This window comes from Hordeum vulgare, chromosome 1H (assembly GCF_904849725.1).
Source record: "Hordeum vulgare subsp. vulgare chromosome 1H, MorexV3_pseudomolecules_assembly, whole genome shotgun sequence".
NCBI classification, from domain to species: Eukaryota; Viridiplantae; Streptophyta; class Magnoliopsida; order Poales; family Poaceae; genus Hordeum; species Hordeum vulgare.
The window spans coordinates 108,728,140-108,747,005 of NC_058518.1; the positions used below are offsets into that span (position 1 = coordinate 108,728,140).

An 18,866-nucleotide genomic window follows, 5' to 3' on the forward strand; every position below is an offset into this window, starting at 1 on the left:
TCACATCACATGCATACTCTGGAAAAACAAGTTAGACGTCCTCTAATTTGTTGTTGCATGTTTTACGTGGCTGCTATGGGTATCTAGTATGATCACATCTTACTTACACAAAACCACAACGAAGATGTGCAAATTGCTATTTTAACCTATCTTCAAGGACTGCCTCGGTCAAATATAATTCAACTAAAGTTGAAGAAACAGACATCCGCCAGTCATCTTTATGCAACAAGTTGCATGTTAGTCGATGAAACCGGTCTCTCGTAAGCGTACGAGTAATGTTGGTCCGGGCCGCTTCAATCCAACAATACCGCCGAATCGAGAAAAAACTAAGGAGGGCAGCAAATTGAACATCAACGCCCACAGAAACTTTTGTGTTCTACTCGAGATTACATCTACGCATGAAACTAGCTCATGATGCCACTCTTGGGAACATTGCATGGGAAACAAAAAATTTCCTACGCACACGAAGACCTATCATGTCGATGATCATCTATGAGAGGGAGATGGGATCCACATACCCTTGTAGATCGCTAAGCAGAAGCATTAATAAACACGGTTGATGTAGTGGTACGTGTTCACGATCCGTCCCACGGTCTGTCCCGATCAAGTGCCGAACGGACGGCACCTCCGTGTTCCGCACACGTACAGCTCGATGACGATCTCCGCCTTCTTGATTCAGCAAGAGAGACAGGGATGTAGGTGAGTTCCCCGGCAGCGCGACAACGCTCTGGTGGTGGCGATCTATTCCTGCAGGGCTCCGCCCGTGCTCCGCAGAAAACCGATCTAGAGGAAGAACTATGATCTAGAGGAGAGGGTAGCACGTGGCAAAGTTGTGTCTCAAAAAGCCCTAAACCTCTAGTATATAAAGGAGGAGGGAGGGCGCAGGCCTTGCGCCACAAGGGAGGAGCCCTTGGGTCGGCCAAAGTGGAGGAGGGAGGAGTCCTCCTTCAATCCCACTTGGATTAGGACTCCTTCCTTAATTTTCCACCTCTTTTGGATTTTCCACTTTTTTCTCATGGGCTTTCCTTGGATGACTTTGTCAGCCCATTATACCTTATTGCGCATCCAATAAACCCATGTGGACCCCTTGGGGCATGGTGGGCCCACCCAGTGGGCCCCTGAAACCCATTCGTCACTCCGGGTATACTGCCGGCAATGCCCGAAAACCTTCCGGAATCCAAACACCAACTTCCTATATATCAATCTTCGTTTCCGGACCATTCCGGAACTCCTCGTGACATCATGGATCTCATCTGGGACTCTGAATAAAACTTCGGTCACCAACACATATAACTCAACTATACCGAAACATCATCGGACCTTAAGTGTGCAGACCCTGCGGGTTCGAGAACTATGCAGACATGACCTGAGACACTCTGTGGTCAATAACCAACAGCGGGACCTGGATGTCCATATTGGCTCCTACATATTCTACGAAGATCTCTATCGGTTGAACCTCTATGTCAAGGATTCATATAACCCCGTATACTATTCCCTTTGTCCTTCGGTATGTTACTTGCCCGAGATTCGATCGTCGGTATCTCCATACCTAGTTCAATCTCGTTACCGGCAAGTCTCTTTACTCGTTCTGTAATACAAGATCCCATAACAAACTCCTTAGTCACATTGCTTTCAAGGCTTGTTGTGATGTTGTATTACCGAGTGGGCCCCGAGATACCTCTCCGTCACACGGAGTGACAAATCCCAGTCTTGATCCATGCCAACCCAACAGACACCTTTGGAGATACCTGTAGAGCACCTTTATAGTCACCCAGTTACGTTGCGACATTTGATAACCCACAAGGTATTCCTCCGGTGTTCGGGAGTTGCATGATCTCATGGTCATAGGAACAGATACATTGACATGCAGAAAACAGTAACAATAAACTGACACGATCATATGCTACGTTATAGTTTGGGTCTTTTCCATCACATCATTCTCCCAATGATTTGATCCCGTTATAAAGTGACAACACTTGCCTATGTCGAGGAAACCTTGACCATCTTTGATCAACGAGCTAGTCAACTAGAGGTTCACTAGGGATAGTGTGTTGTCTATGTATCCACATGTATTTGAGTTTCCAATCAATATAATTTTAGCATGGATAATAAACGATTATTATCAACAAGGAAATATAATAATAACCAATTTATTATTGCCTCTAGGGCATATTTCCAACACCGCCGCCTCGACCTCCGTCTCATTCACAAGCACCTTGGTGTCGAGGGTCGTCGATCTACAACAACCGGACACCCCTCCGCTTGGGGATTAAAGCCCCACGCCACCACCCGCTGTGCGAGGAGATGAAGGCTCGTCGTCGCCGTCAGCCGCGCGGTCTTAGCCTTGTGACTTCTCCCGATGGTGGTGGTGGACGGACGTGGAGGGGGTGGAGGAGGCGGCGGCTGAGATTTGATCGCTCGAGAGCCGCCCTTGGAGCGATGCGAGCGACGTGGGTTATTTTCCAAGATATTACATACAAAACTTATTCTTTGATTGCATTGTTGTAAAGAAAAACTTGGGTTATTGTGGTTGATATCCTCGAGATTGATGTAACGTGCTCTTTCAAATCCTAAGTTGTCTTCTGGTTGCAGAAGAAGCGAGTTGTTTTTATTATTAATTAGGTTACTTTTGCTAACTTGTGGAGCTTATGATTGCTATGTAATGATTTTGTCTTCCAGGCACGAAAATGACGAAGCTTGAAATGCATCTTGAGTTTGTTAGAAACTTTTGTTCGTCAATGAAAGTGATGTGTGTAGATGCCCAAGCTACTCCGCTCCTCGAATGCCTGCAACTGCTTGATCTTCATCATGGGGAGCTCCTTAGCATTGTCTAGATCTAATCTTCTTAGTATTTCATAGGTTACTTTGATACTATCTTTTGATGTTGCTGCTATCTATGTAGAATGCTATTCACTCGTAACCTGTTAGATGCCTTTTGAACCAATGAAACATTTTTATTTTTTTATTAATTTTGTTGAAACTACTTTCTCGTTGCGGCCAAGAGTTGTTGAAAGTTGTGCGTGGTTGTTGTTGCCTCTGCTTTAGAACAAGTACAATACAATGATGTAAGCAGACCATAAGAATTTATATACAATATTTTTGTTGAGTTGAGGATAAAGAAGATGAGATAGAAGAAAAGCGAGTTGTAGATTAGTAGCCAGCTGCAACATATATTTTAAAAACTTTGTAAGAGAAGAACTTGAACCAAGTTGTGATAAAGTAGTGTTTTTTCTGCTAACTATAGTACTAGGTTGGCTATCTATGACGTGACAACTTCATATGGCCGTCTTGGCTATACTATTAACCATGCTCTTAAAAAAGTGGGGCGGGCAAATATCCTCTATAACACTAAGCTCTTTAGTTTTAAAAGTCCCCATTCAATTGAGGTTTTCAATTAAAATTGGACCACTCGATTTTTACCGGGTCAACAATTTCTCAAACCTTTCCCATTCAATTCTTTTATAAGATACACTATGCTTTCTAATTAATAAGGCCTCATAATTAATTGGCTCTTGAGTTTAAAAGTGGGTCATTTGATTTTGATCCGGTCAATAATTAATTAAAGAGGCTCTCATTCAATTCTTTTAATTTTGCATGTTCTCTAATTTTGAATTTTTTTCATTCATTTTAGATATGTAATTTTGGGTTTAATTTACGAATTTGATTGGGTCAATGATTTTCTAAATAATCAACATCAATCGGTCTATAAAAATATATTAATCCCGTGAATCTTTCCACCACCTAGGAAAAAGAAAGCAACTATGTGATATTATAGCACAAATATAGTACATGGAATCACTCACACAGAAATACCCTCATATAAATATACGTTGGTTAGCGGATAACACATGTCATACTATAAAAGTCCTATCAAATAGCCGCATCATAAATAAAAATAAACACACCTCGTCATCTCCCTCGCCCGCAAACTAAATATTTCATAAGTTCCAAAACATAAATGGTATTATATTTTGGAAAATCAAAATTCTTTGACTTTTACCTAGTTCAGAGCAAAAAAAAAATCCGCATCCACGATATTAAACAAAAAATATGAAAGTTTATTTCATGATGAATCCATCATACCGATTTCATATTATGAATTTTGATATATTTATCTACAAATTTCATCAATGTTAAATAGTTTGACTTTTCAAATAAATTATATGCCTTATATTTTTAAACAAGAGTGCAGTTTTAAGAAACCCAAAAACCCCAACGATGCAGCAAAGCGTGTCCAACCCTTTTAGTCCCTTTGATGCCAAAAAAACACACAAAAAAACATCCAGATAGAGTGTTTTTTTAGGGGAATCCACATAGAGTGCTGACTTTTTTTTAGAGACGAATATAGAGTGCTGACTTAAAACGGTGGTTCGGCGTACTAAACAAAAGAAGCCTATAAATGAATTATTAAGGTAGCTGGTTTTAGAGCCCAAATCAGGGCCTGATAACAAGCCTAGTGCAACTTATTTTCACATGGAGAAGCCCAACCCACCAACTCCTAAAAAAAAAAAAAAAAAAAAAAAAAAACCAACCAAATCCTAACTCTGCAACTGCAACTCACCTTGCTTGTCCCCGTTGCCGGCGGCAGCGTCGCCGCCGCGACCGTATCCCTTCGCCTGCGGCGCGAGGACCTGCCCTTTACCTCCGCGCCAGATACGTGCGGCTTGGCCGTGCCAACGCGTTCTCGGGAGTTTTGGATCTTGGTTGTCCTCGTAGCCGCCCCCGCATCCCTATTGCTCGTGCAGTCGTGCTCCTCCAAATTCGCCGGCTGCCGGTGTCCCGGCTCGGCCACAGCCCGCAGGTATTGGTTTTTGAGTAACTATGCGTGCATAAATGGGGGTTAAGTGAAGCACACAGGACGAATTGCTTTTTGATCTAGGAATTGTTGCCTTCTCGAATGAGGGGTAGATTTGATGGTTTCCTTGAAGTTGATGAGCGTCTGATGCTGACCTTTGATAGAGCAAATTGCACAACACAACAAATTAATTAGGCACTAATTGTACCTTATACGGGGTTTGGCAATAATAAACAGCTTGTACCAGTTTACACCATGTAATTGCTGTTTGTGTTTTTTTATGATGGACCAAATATGTCTTGATCATCTTAACATTTCTTGTCGCAGACGATTTTTCAAGTTTGTAATTCAGCACTTTGTCATGTATAATGCCTGGTTTCAGTTTAGTTACCTTGGTGCCTAATGCTGCAGTTGTTTGTTTAATCTAGTAGGACCATGGTGCTAGAACAGAAAGGAGAAACGTCCAGTGGCATGTATACTTACAAGCATCGTGGTGACAAGGGAGTTGATATCCATGAGATTTTCGTTAAGAAGAGCAGAACCCGTGTTCTGCTGTCGTATACTGGACTCATTCTACTTCTTGCAATTGTCTGCCGATCATTGCTGGGAAAGGTAACTTCTGTTTTAAATCACGACCAGAAATTAGAAGAGGGTTAAATAAATGAGGAATGAGCAGATAAGTCTATATTAGAAGACTCGTAAGAGTTAGGTTCATCAGACATTGTAGCAAGCTGTAAGATGTTCAATTGTCTATTGCATGTTCTTAGAAGAAAAAACAGGTTCAATTGTTTTACTGATTCAGAAAAAGTGCACATTTCATGTTTGTATAATTGATGGTGAGAAAATTGAAATAAATCATTAGATTCTTCGGTAATAATTAAAGAATATCATTGCTTAGTTAACCATCCTAGATTCATATAGTTTTGACATAACTGGTACATATATTGGTATTGACCTGGTCAAATAATGCAGGAGAAGTTGTATCTTGAGTCAGTGTGGAGTATTACCTTTGGAGTTCTGGTTGCCAAATTTTTGCAATACAAACCAGTGAAGAAAGGTGAATCCTTCCTCAGAGATAAATTTGTAGGGTCTTTCTTCATATTGTAGACATGGTCTGTTGTTGATTTGTACCTTTAGATCGCACCAGAATATGATAACCATTCACAGTCCATACTGAAACAAAGTATCAACAGTGTATTTCTTATCGAGTTTCCCTGTTTCATTGTGTGCAGAGTCGGTAGTGATAATGCCATTTTTTGGGGTTCAGCTAGAAATACATTTTTGGAGGTATTACCAGCCTCCCTACTTGAAATCACCAATCATCTTCAAATTACTCTCTTTACTATTGCCTATTCTTGTCACAATCTTACTGGATCATTGGTGGGAACTGTTAGTCTATGTTACAGGGTGGTTATAGGATGAACAGTTTAGATAGTCAATGGATGACTGCTTTTATCCTTTAGCTGTTGGATGCGTGAGCCACCAATTATTCCAGTGTCAACTGACCCAAATGAGTTGGAGAATTATACCTGCTTACTTAGCTGAGTGGATATAGGTAGACTGCTTCCGTTAGATAGCAATTCCTTCCCGAACAAACAATCCTCATGTTGTAGAGGTGATTTGTTTTCCTTTGGTGCAAACAAGAGAATTGGCAACAAGTCGATGATTGGTATATTAACTGTTGGTTGCTCCGGATCACATTGATAAATCATACAGAACTAACAATTTGTTGATTTCTCTAGCAATTTGGTGTAGAGCAAAACTCTGTTCCTGGTCGTTAAGAATTTTTTAGATGTCAGATCAATTTGCTGAGCAGTGATGTCTATGTTTTTGTTTGCGTGTGATGAACCCCTTGCTCTCAGAAAGGTTCAAGATTGAAGTGGACTAAATCATTTCACTATTAAATCTGCTTTGGTGGTGTTGCAAAATCATAGACAGCATCACTCAAGGATTTGCCTCAGAGGGATATATTTCCTGCAACTTTTCTTTTCTTAAGAAATAGCATCTTCCAGGCTACTGTAATAGACCATGCTGAACAAAGTATCAACAGCGTGTTTCTTATTGGGTTTCCCTGTTTCATTGTGTGCAGAGTCGGTAGTGATAATGCCATCTTTTGGGGTTCAGCTAGAAATACATTTCTGGAGGTATTACCAGCCTCCTTATGAGAAATCATCAATCATCTTCAAATTATGTTCTTACTATTGCTTGTCACCATCTTGCTGTATATTTCCACTGTGAGGTGATAATTCGATCATTGGCGGAAACTATTAGGTTACGTTGCAGGTGGGTGTAGGACGAACAGTTTAGATAGTCAAAATGGATGACTGCTTTAGCCTTTAGCTGTTGGATGTATTCGCCACCAATTATTCAAGTGTCAACCAATGCAGATGAATTGGGGACCTGTACCTGCTTACTTATCTGAGTGGATATTGGTAGACTGCTGTCGTTAGCTAGCAATTCCTTTCCTAACAAACAATCCTCATGTTATAGGAGGTAATCCGTTTTCTTTTGGTGCAAACAAGAGAAATGGTAACATCCTGTGATTTGCTTATTAACTGCTGGTTGCTCTGGATCACGTTGATAAATCATATGAGGGTAGAATATACTGTAGGCTCAACGGTTTTCCAAAGGTGATTGTTATAGCAATATGGTGTAAGACTTTGTTCCTGGTGGGCAAGACTCCTAGAGCAAAACTCTGTTCCTGGTGGGTAAGACTTTGTTGATGTTGGTTTCAGATCTTGTCGCTGAGCAATGATTTCCATGCTTTTGTTTGTGTGTTATTAACTCCTTGCTTTGCGTGAAGCACTTTGTATCTTAAACACTAAGAAAGGATCAAGATTGAAGCGAACTAAGTAATTTCACTATTAAATCTGCTTCCGTGGTGTCGCAAAATCATAAACAGCATCACTCAAGGGTTTTGCCTCCGAGGGATATGTTTTCTGCAACTTTTCTTTGCTTCGGAAATAGTATCCATGCTACTGGAAATTTGGTTACAGCTGTTGTTCTCACATTTTTTTAATTCATGATTCTTAGCGGAAGAGTTGATCGTCATTTTGTGCCAATTGGCAAGATTCTAAAGCCACTGTTGAACGAGTGTGTGACACCAGTAACCTGTTACTGGAGCTTGGCGTTGCTTCTGCGCGATGAAGAGGAGCTCAAGCTAGTTTTCCAGGTAAATATTTATGTGTTATGCATCTATGACTTAATTTATCAGACAAAATTTTAGCAATCCAATAAAGCTTAACTCGCAGAAATTCCGCCCACCTGTCAAAATGCTGGTCCCTATCTGGAGAGCTCTCTGCGCATTCACAGACTCCGAATGCACAAGCCAGCATTCTGCAGTTTCTAAACCGAACCGTTCAGAAGCGTGACTCTCTGTTGGCGATCTGGTGTGATTGCAACGTATGGCAAAGCGGCCGCAGTTGAGCTTAGATACCAAACTGAGCTGGAGGTAGGTCTCACTAATGCGAGGGCCACTAATTGTTGGGATGAACGCCTGCAGATTTTCAGACGTGGGTGTACAGTGTAATGCACTTAACAACTACCGCGATGGTTCTCAAATATGAAATATCGTCCATGCCCTGAATTGTTCCTTGGTCAACAATGCAGGCCACCATGGATCTACGCCATCAACCTTTTGGTCTTGAAATCTTGACCAGTATACTTATAAGTACTTTGGTTGTCTATATATGAAAACGATTGCCCGATTCTTTTTCATTATGAACCATGGTTTTGTTTCCAGAGACTTTTTCATAATACGTCTTTTTTCTGGTTAGTTTCTATGGCAATGCTCGTCAAAATCTTACACTGAGCACAACTGAAAGTCAAATCTGCATCTGTGGACAGGGGAGTACAGTAAGTACCTCTTGTCATTTGAATGTGGGCGCTGCTATTGTCAAAGGCAAACGGTTCACATGATATTTACCACTGATGTTCTTATATATTACTACTACTAGTATAGATCAAATCAATCGATGTATGGGGAGATGGAAAGGTTTGTTAAAGAATCATCTTTGTCTCCTACGTATGCTACATAAGTGAGAAGAGTAGCATGGAAACGAGACGAAATGTGCACAGACAAGCATGTGAGGAGAGGAGAGCCCCATGCATCGCATATGCAAAGATCAGAATGCAGTCAAACAAACACACCTCATATGGAGTGGAGTAGGGGAGTATCTCTCATGTGCTACCTTGTTGGACCCGGCCAGGGCTTGTGTTTCCAACACTTGGACACCTTAGGAAATCAGATCAATTTAACTAATAAGGACTGTTCCTCTTTCGGAGTATAGTTTTGCTCGCATGAATTTGGATACTGTAAAATGCTGCTCGCATGAGCTCCCCAGGACACAAATTAAAGCCTTTTATTCCAGTATTTTCACAAGGCCTACTACGTGTAGAAGAAAGAGGCAAACAAAATTAAGTTACATCCAAAGAAAAGAACCTCTCAGTCGTTTAACGCTAAGCTAGTACAACGGCCTCAACCAAAATACGGAGCATTCTCATGCGTGATGGAGCTGTAGTCCGTGGAGCTCGACGCGGCGGCGTACACCGTGGTCGACGACGACGCGGAAGCCACAGGCCCCACCGCCGGCGCCGGCAGCCCCATCGCCCCAGCCGGCCGGTGGCCTCCGGCGGCGAGGAGCTGGGAGGCGTGCGAGGACGGGGGCACGTTGGGCACCGCGGCAGCGGCGGCGGCGGCAGGGCGGTACCTGTGCTTGAGGATCTCGGCGCGGACGGCGGCGAGCTCGGCCTCGAGAGCGTGCACCTGCTGCTGCAGGGTGAGGATGGCGCCCATGCAGCCGTAGACGGGGTCGCGGAGCCTCAGGTTCGCCTCGTACACCAGGCTGTTGGCCGCGTCGCCGCGCTGGCTCTCGTGCACCTCCTGCATGCATGCCCGCCAAGCTACGCGTTAGCTAATATCCCATGGAGCACTTCCATGCCCGCCAAGTGATGATGAAGTCGCGCATCACTCTTTTTTTTTTTTTTCTGAAAGTAAATGAGAAGTGGCCCGATGTATAACAGCAGTTCATGCATACTTGTCTTGACATGATAATGGGGAAACTTCGATTTGGATTTTGGATTATTAATTTATTGTTGTTCAGAGAGAACTTTTAGCATTTTTATGAAACAGAAGATGCACAAACGAGCAGGCTTAAACTATACACAGATCTCTAGTGATTACGCCCCCAAACATAATGGAAAAGGAGAGGAGATCCAGGGGAATTTAGGGTTTTGGATCTGCAACAAGAACAGTCACTGCTGCCTTGACTCGTGAGTGGTGACAGTACCACAAATGAAAGTCTCTTGTTAATAAAGGTTTCCAGAAATACCATGTCAACTAATGAAATTCTGCGGGATTGTGAGGCATTCACTGTAATTATGCTATGTCGCATCAAAATCAGTGGCACAAAGCAGCCAGTTCATTGTACGAGCTCATAAGGCATAAAAGTAAGCTATGCTCAAAGTCAAAGAGCAAGCAATATGGAGGGAAGTGAAATTAGATTAGATTACCAGGAGCATCTTGGAGACGTTGCTGGCGCCGAAGACCTTGTGAACGGAGGCGAACTTGTGCGGCTCTAGCGGCGAGAAGAAAGGTGAGAAGGGGCACTCTTGGGCGCACCGCCGCCGGAGCAGCTTGCACGCAGCACAAGGCGTCATCGTGTTGAACGATGGTGTCGATGCTGGTCCGGCGCCTGCTGCAGGCAGGCTGCTACTCCTTCGTGCCGCCGCCATCATCCGGTCCGCCTCGGCCGTCGACTCACTCTTTATCTTCTTCCCTACCTCATGGTCTTGCTGCCAGTCACTGAAGAAGAAGATTTATGTAGCATGAGGTCACCAATTCACCATGGCTATAGCTAGGGTTCCAACTAATTCCACTGTTACACACGGCCATGCACCATGGACACAACAAAGCTTGAGAAGAGGATTGTAGCTAGAGTTGGTACATGAATTTAGCTATTCCTAAATGGACTTTTTTTTTTGTATGAGCTAGCTTCGTATTTCGGAAAGTAGTTTTGAGCTTTGAGCATACCTTGCAGTGGACATGAAGGCAAGAGGGAGAGAGGAGGGGGACAAGGGATTGAAGTGAGGTGCTTTGGAAAAGGTGTCTTCTAGGTTGTGTGTCTCTGCCGCTTAGCTTAAGAGAGAGAGAGAGAGGGGGAGAGGGAGAGGGAGAGGGAGAGGGAGAGGGAGAGAGAGAGAGAGAGAGAGAGAGAGAGAGAGAGAGAGAGAGCGTTTTATTTATAACAAAAAAAGTTTGCTGCTGTCAAAGAGAGTATACAGCTAGATGTATGTAGGTGTTGCACCATTTGGAAGGTATCCTGGTGTGTGTTGACTTGTGGCAATAGTTAACAAGGCGGCTAATTAATAAGAGGTGTGTGCATACGGAATGATGGAATCTTCTTAGTGTAAAATAACTCTCTATTACTCTTCCGTTCAGATTAGGTTTGGCAAAAGCCAGTAGATCTTGGAAGTGGTATGGGAATTGGGTATGAGTTTTGAAAAGATGAGTTTTATATTAGACACAATGGGTGCATGTTAAGTGAATTTGGTAATAATAAACATGCATTACATAGTTACTTCCTTTGTAACTTAATATAAGACGTTTTTGACATTGTCATTGACTCGAAAAACGTATTATAAAAATTTGCAAAGACAGTATATTTTTGTGAGAGCATTACATAGTTAATTAGCATCCACTAACTTAATTATGCATCACAAATTCTATTTGAGTCATCCATTTGTGGTCATATAATAGTATGGACTTTGTTGGAATATCATCATCCATATGTTCGGCTATAAACTATATGTCAGTTCATATATACCCTTTTTTGGAGTATTTATATGGAGCTATTGGTTTGAAAAATGTCCAAGAGCTATTTGCTGCTTGGTCGGTTAGATACATATATAGTTAAAAAGGTGGTAGCTAGATAAAAGATTTTTATAGTGTAGAAGCTGTTAATGTTCCAAGGAACAAGGCCCTAAATACTCTCCCCAACATTAGGCACATTTGTAGGGTTGAAGAAGGCCAGCTTGTTGATTCCTGCTGTTTTAATTTAACTCTAAGTGTACATGTTCTTTCCCCACTTCGCATTAGCTTAGAAGGCATATTGGCATGCTTCTCCACATCAAGATCCCATCTACAAGAAAATACTTTACATCTCCCCATCAGAGTTGATTTTAGATAAAACAATAATGTATCAGTATGTACTTGTCTATAGACATTGGTACTAAAGTATGAACTTGACATTAGCATTTCCAATGTTGTTCACTAAAATAAATAAAGTGGTGTCACAATCACATTGTTTACAAGGGGCCATAATGTGTCACCCTTAAGCAATAAGTTGATAACTTTTTCTAGCCTGAAACAGAAATAAATCTCTCTCCGAACTAGTACTAAATCTGCCACCTGACAAAATATTTATAAACATACTTAAGAAAATGTTTATGGATCACGGCTAATAGTCGCCTAGGATCAATGACCAACTATAACCAACTAACTATATGACTCTATATAGCCAAATTTTATGGAAAATTAAACCTCTTTGCATTGGACGAATTTTCATGGGATTCCGGTCTTCAGGAGCCCTTTGGATCAAAGGAACATTGATACCCAAATTACTATGGACTGCCTCTCCTAGGCCTTCTTCATAAGACATTCGCTAGCCAATCTAGACTCTTCTTTACACTCATTTGCTTAAGATGGAGCACTTCCCCTTGTTCCATCGAAACATCTATTTCTACAGTTTCATGTTCCCTTTGCAATCCTCTGGTTTCTATGACCAAAAGATATCTAACATCGAATTAATCTTAAATTTTACATGTATGTAAGTTGACAACATAGTTAGAAAACATTTTTTGGTATCATAGTTACTTTTTCGATTATAACTCGTATTGTATTTATAATCATATTAAAAGAAACAACATGATAGTAAAAAATATTGATTTTTACCTAATAACAAGACAGTTATGCACTTTGTATATTTATTCACATGCATCGTCGAGCTCACCAAGTGGCATATAATATCCCCTTCTTGCAGTGTTTTAAATATGTTAGATGATTGGTGGTGTGGCATTGGTACAAAATTAAGATCACACGTAGGTTGTTATAGCCATGCAAAAAATATATCAATGGTCTTAATTGAATAACTAAGAGAAGATTTTCTTCTACATTTTAGTTTCTATATTTGTGCTTACACTGGCTTCGTACTATATATCCATTTCACTAGGGAAGGATTGAGTTGCTAGCACGACATGTACACAACCGGGACGGGTCATGAGTGTTAGACTTAGAGATATATTGTGACATATTGTTTGTAATCTCAACCTACTTCTATCTCTATCTCTCTCTCTCTCTCCCGTAGCTATCCCAAACTCTGTAACCACCGAATCCTATCAGGATCGGTGTGCCTTTTCTTGTAAGCCAAGGCAAGGGTTTTGCCCTGATCAATATAAACACCCGCAGCTTCCTCTCGAGGGAGCAGGAACGCTTCCATCTGACATGGTATACAGAGCCAACCTCTTCCCATCTATCTAGCCAAAACAAAACTCCACCGATTGCCATGTCTTCTTCGGCTACCGTCGCCCTCAACCTTGGAGCGCCGCCCGCCGAGAAGCTCACCAAGGGGAATTTTCTCCTATGGAAAGCCCAAGTGATGTCGGGCCTGCGAGGAGCACAGGTCACCGGCCTCCTGGATGGAACCGATGCAACGCCCACGGAGATAGTGGAGCAGCAGCAGGCGGACAAGACGACGATCATGGTGCCTAATCCCCTTTATGCGCCATGGTTGTCCAAAGATCAACAAGTCCTCAGCCATCTCCTCAATTCTCTGTCAAAGAAAATCCTCGCCCAAGTTGTGAGTAAAGAAAACACCTTTGATTTATGGACTGCCATCATCACCATGTTTGCTTCGCAGTCCCAATCTCGAATCACAAATTTGAGAATTGCCATCACCACCACCAAGAAGGGCTCCATGTCGAGCACCTCTTACATCGCCCGGATGAAAAATTTGGGAGATGAACTTGCTGCTGCAGGCCGGCCCGTCTCTGATCCAGAGATGGTGGACTATGTCCTTGCCGGTCTAGAACGAGACTACGACCCGGTTGTGGCAGCAATCGGAGCTGTCAAAACCTCCATCATCGTCGACGAGCTTTTTGCTCAAATCTCCGCCTTCGATCAACGGGTGGAGATGCTAGGTGACGGACCAGAAGCTGGCTACAATACCTCTGCAAATATGGCGTACAGGGGGCGTGGCCAGTCCCGCGGCAGAGGACGCGGGCGTGGCAACAGAGGCCGTGGTCGAAGGAGACGCTCACCCTCTTCCCCTTCTCCAAACAGCGGCAACAGGAGAGGTGGCCGTCCCCAACAACATCAGCAGCAACGCTCACCGCACTGGGACTACCCCGAGTGCCAGATTTTTCTCAAACATCATCGTGGGGGTGCCCGTGAATGTTGGGATCGCTATGAGGAGGATGAGTATGAAGAAAAGGAGGCCAATGTCGCCTCCGACTCCTACGACATCGACACCAACTGGTATGCCAACTCCGGTGCCACTAATCATATCATAGGGGGGAGCTTGACAAGCTGACGGTCAGAGATAAATATCGTGGCCATGATCAAGTGCACACTGCAAGCGGTTCTGGTATGAAAATTACTCATGTTAGTAATTCAATTGTTAAAACCCCCATGAAAAATCTACACCTTAAAAAGTTCTATATGTGCCCACAACATCAAAGAACCTTCTTTCTGTTCATAGATTTACTCTTGATAATCGTGTTCTCATTGAGTTCTGTCCATATTTCTTTTTGGTAAAGGAATTGGACACAAGGAAAATACTTCTTAGGGGAAAATGCATGGGAGGTCTCTACCCGCTCATATCTTCATCAACACCATCCAGTAAACAAGCCTTTGTTGTTGTCAAGCCTTCCTCATCAAAGTGGCATAGTAGACTAGGTCATCCTTCTTCAGTTATTGTTAAAATTGTTCTTAGCAAGAACAATCTTCCTTATTCTCATGAGTCTAGTATTGAGTCTGTTTGTGATCCATGTCAACAAGCCAAAAGTCATCAGTTGCCATACCCTATATCTACCAGTATTTCCACTGCACCTTTGCAAATTGTGTTTTCAGATGTGTGGGGGCCAGCCCCCACCTCTGTTGGCAGACATTCATATTATGTAAGTTTCATTGACGACTTTAGCAAATTTACATGGATCTATCTCCTCAAGAAACGATCTGAAGTATTTCAAGTCTTTAAGAACTTTCAGAATCTTGTTGAGCGCAAACTAAACACCAAAATCATTGCCATGTAAACAGATTGGGGAGGTGAATAAAGAAAGCTCAATCTATTTTTCCAAGAACTTGGTATTTCACATCATGTTGCATGTCCTCATGCACATCAACAGAATGGCTCAGCCGAAAGGAAGCATCGCCATGTTGTTGAAGTAGGACTAGCTCTACTAGCAAATTCATCTATGCCACTAAAATTTTGGGATGAAGCCTTTTTAACCGCCACTTATCTCATCAATTTGCTACCTAGCAAAGTCATCAACTTTGAGACTCCTATCACTTGCCTCTTTGGCATCTCTCCTGACTACAAGTCACTCCGTGTCTTTGGTTGTGCATGTTTGCCCAACCTTCGGCCATAAAACACACGCAAACTTGCGTTTCGTTCAAAAAAATGTGTCTTTCTTGGATATAGTCCCATTCATAAAGGAGTCAAATGCCTAGATGTTTCCACTGGCAGAATCTATATCTCACGTGATGTAGTCTTTGATGAGTCATTATTTCCCTTCGAAACTCTTCATCCCAATGCCGGAGGACTTCTCAAACAATCCATTCTTCTACTTCCACCACACCTCCAAACTTCCGATCATGGGGGCGATAATTGTACTAATCCAACTGATAATTGTATTACCAACGAAGTACCTCCATGTGTGTAGGATCCTACAGCAGCAAATGGTGCAGAAAATGGTGAAGAAAGTGATCAAAATTTTGGAGATTTGCAACCTATATTTCATGCAGCAGCAGAAGGCGAAGCTGGCACGGAGCACGAGGAAGATCCGGTGTCACCTGAGACTCCTGTGCGCGCGCAGACCCGTACGCCAGTCAGCGCCGCCCTTGCTCCGCACCAATCAGCCACCGCCACGTCAGGCGGGAAGTCGCGCTTTGCACCGCGTCCCACGCGCGGGCCGACAGCAGCAGTTTCGGTGGGGCCCACGTCAGGATCGACATCGACCGCAGATTCTGCGGGGCCCGCATCAGGATCCCTGTCCCATGCACGCACGCACACGGTCGGCAGCGACAGATCTTCTGCGGCGGTTTCTTCTGATACATCAACCACACCGTAGGCCACACAGGTGGTCTCGGGATCTCCTGCGGACAGCGTATCTTAGAGGGTATCAGGATCTTCTGCACCCGAGACTGCCGTGTTACTTCCTGTGCCACAACCAGTGCAAACACGACGAAGCAAACTTCAACCAGCCACAACTTCTAGTGTTACAACTCGGTCACAAGAAGGTATAAAAAATCCAAAGGTTCGAACTGATGGAATTTTCCATATGGCATGTTATGTGTAGTAGGAGAACCAGCAAAATTGGAGGATGCACTTGGAGATCCAAAGTGGAAAAATGCAATGGATGAAGAATATTCAGCGCTCATGATAAACAAGACTTGGCATCTTGTGCCAGAGAAGAGAGGTAAAAATATCATTGACTGTAACTTGGTTTACAGAATCAAAAGAAAAGCATATGGCTCCATTGACAGGTATAAAGCTCGTTTAGTTGCAAAAGGTTTTAAGCAACGGTATGGCTTGGACTATGAGGACACCTTCAGTCCTGTTGTTAAAGCTGCAACTATTAGACTTGTGTTAGCTATATCTTTATCCAGGGGATGGATTTTGAGACAGCTAGATGTTCAGATTGCGTTTTTACACGGTGTTCTGGAAGAGGAGGTCTACATAAGACAACCACCTGGGTATGTTGACAAGAAGGTACCTCATTATGTATGCAAGCTTGACAAAGCACTCTATGGTTTGAAACAAGCACCAAGGGCATGGTACTCAAGGTTAAGTTCATAGTTGAAACGTTTAGGTTTTGTTGCATCCAAAGTTGACACCTCTTTGTTCATTTACAACAAGGCAAATACAACTACATTTGTATTAGTATATGTTGATGACATCATAGTTGCAAGTTCTTCACAAAGTGCCACTAATGCCCTCTTGCATGATTTGAGTTCAGAATTTGCATTAAAGGATCTTGGTGATCTACACTTCTTCTTGGGCATTGAGGTAAAGAAGATTCATGATGGCATAATATTGAATCAAGAAAAATATGCCACTGAACTTCTAGTTCGTATGGGAATGAAGGATTGTAAGCCTTCACCCACACCTTTATCATCTTCAGAGAAACTCTCAGCATTTGAAGGTGAGCCACTGAAGGAAGAAGAGATCACAAAATATAGGAGTGCAGTAGGAGCTCTACAGTACTTGACAGTGACAAGACCTGATATTTCATTTGCTGTCAATAAGGTTTGTCAGTATCTTCATGCACCTACCAATATACATTGGACTGCTGTCAAAAGAATTGTACGGTACATAAAGCATTCTCTGAGCTTGGGTCTTCAAGTTAAACACTCTAAATCCACCCTTGTTAGTGCCTTCTCTGATGCTGACTGGGCAGGATGCAGTGATGATAGAAGGTCAACTGGAGGTTTTGCATTGTTCTTTGGTTCTAATCTCATATCTTGGAGTGTGAGAAAACAAGCCACAGTATCCAGGCCAAGTACCGAAGCTGAGTATAAATCATTAGCAAATGCAACTGCTGAAGTCATTTGGCTTGAGTCATTGCTAAATGAACTGGGAGTTAAACAACATCGTGTGTCATGTTTGTGGTGTGACAATCTAGGAGCCACATATCTTTCTGCAAATCCAGTGTTTCATGGCAGGACAAAGCATATAGAAATTGACTTTCATTTCGTCAGAGAAAGGGTTACAGAAAAGAAGTTAGACATGCGTTTCATTCCTTCCAGAGATCAAGTTGCAGATGGATTCACTAAAGCTTTACCAGTCAAGCCATTTGAGGAATTCAAGAGGAATCTTAATGTAGGATAGTTGAGATTAAGGGAGGGTGTTAGATTTAGAGATATATTGTGACATATTGTTTGTAATCTCAACCTACTTCTATCTCTCTCTCTCTCTCTCTCCCGTAGCTATCCCAAACTCTGTAACCACTGAATCCTATCAGGATCGGTGTGCCTTTTCTTGTAAGCCAAGGCAAGGGTTTTGCCCTGATCAATATAAACGCCCGCGGCTTCCTCTTGAGGGAGTAGGAACGCTTCCATCTGACAATGAGAGAGGTCTTTACCCATCATAGATGGATGTTTAAGCTTCAAATCGATGCTCCTCCAACTTCAAGTTTTCCACGTCATTATTACTTCTTATGTCGTTGGCTTGAGAACTTCGTGCTATCTTGCCGTGAGCATATATTAAGCTGAGACCGCATTCTAAACTCGGTTGTGGTTGTATTATCTTGATGGCATGATAGTATTAGCACAAGCTTCCTTTTGTCTTGAAACTATATTATGATGGTGTGAGAGGACCACGATGAGTGAAATATTAAAGTGTGTACAAAACATGGATCCACTCTATTCATTGTGGCAAGATTGTAAAATCATAACTGAAAAAGAGAAACAAAATGTCCATAGGTAGTTAAATCCCATGTTACTCCAAAGATGTCTTGTTCGTGTTTCCCCTCCGTGCCCCCTTATGGATCTCCACCAGATGAGGTTCTTCATAATCCATTTAACTAGCCTCTTTGTTCGGTGGTTTTAAAGCTTCTAGAGCTTTGAGCAGATTGTCTTGGCGCAATCACAAGTTTCATGACCCAACGACGTGCTCATTTTCATCATACGCGTTGGGAGCCGATCTACCCCTCTATTTTTGCCCATCCTCCAATCTTTCCCCCTTCAACTTCCATATGAGGTCCGCTCAATAGTTCTGAGGTGGTAGGTTATGCAACAAGATTAGTGGCAATGCCAATTTCTCCCTTTGGAAGTCTCTATCCGAAGCATAGGAGT

The 18,866-nt window shown here is 42.6% G+C and overlaps 2 protein-coding genes across 3 annotated transcripts; one reads left to right on the forward strand and one right to left on the reverse strand.

The window, feature by feature from the left end:
- Window positions 1-4,524: 4,524 nt before the first annotated feature.
- On the forward strand, window positions 4,525-8,515 carry LOC123426473. 2 transcript variants are annotated; one of them, XM_045110320.1, is made up of 6 exons: window positions 4,525-4,801; window positions 5,224-5,407; window positions 5,768-5,852; window positions 6,885-6,939; window positions 7,829-7,967; window positions 8,047-8,515. In XM_045110320.1, exons 2-6 carry the CDS (start codon window positions 5,231-5,233, stop codon window positions 8,164-8,166), a joined length of 576 nt encoding a protein of 191 aa, XP_044966255.1. In that variant the 5' UTR covers window positions 4,525-4,801; window positions 5,224-5,230; the 3' UTR covers window positions 8,167-8,515. The 2 variants fall into 2 exon arrangements, with proteins under 2 accessions (XP_044966255.1, XP_044966251.1); XM_045110316.1 differs by having other exon boundaries at window positions 4,719-4,801; window positions 5,227-5,407.
- A 622-nt stretch (window positions 8,516-9,137) lies between these two features.
- On the reverse strand, window positions 9,138-10,975 carry LOC123426464 (LOB domain-containing protein 15-like). The gene is made up of 3 exons (XM_045110307.1): window positions 10,827-10,975; window positions 10,307-10,598; window positions 9,138-9,677 (listed from the first exon to the last, which is right to left on the reverse strand). Exons 1-3 carry the CDS (start codon window positions 10,838-10,840, stop codon window positions 9,273-9,275), a joined length of 711 nt encoding a protein of 236 aa, XP_044966242.1. The 5' UTR covers window positions 10,841-10,975; the 3' UTR covers window positions 9,138-9,272.
- Between the last annotated feature and the right edge of the window lie 7,891 nt (window positions 10,976-18,866).

Bases quoted from the DNA above. Each gene is read 5' to 3' on its own strand.
- LOC123426473 (XM_045110320.1), top strand. From the start codon at position 5,231: ATGGTGCTAGAACAGAAAGGAGAAACGTCCAGTGGCATGTATACTTAC. The intron at 5,408-5,767 runs GTAACTTCTGTT...CAAATAATGCAG, and splicing joins GCCGATCATTGCTGGGAAAG to GAGAAGTTGTATCTTGAGTC. The intron at 7,968-8,046 runs GTAAATATTTAT...CTTAACTCGCAG, and splicing joins AGCTCAAGCTAGTTTTCCAG to AAATTCCGCCCACCTGTCAA.
- LOC123426464 (XM_045110307.1), bottom strand. The intron at 9,678-10,306 runs GTAATCTAATCT...GCATGCATGCAG, and splicing joins ACGTCTCCAAGATGCTCCTG to GAGGTGCACGAGAGCCAGCG.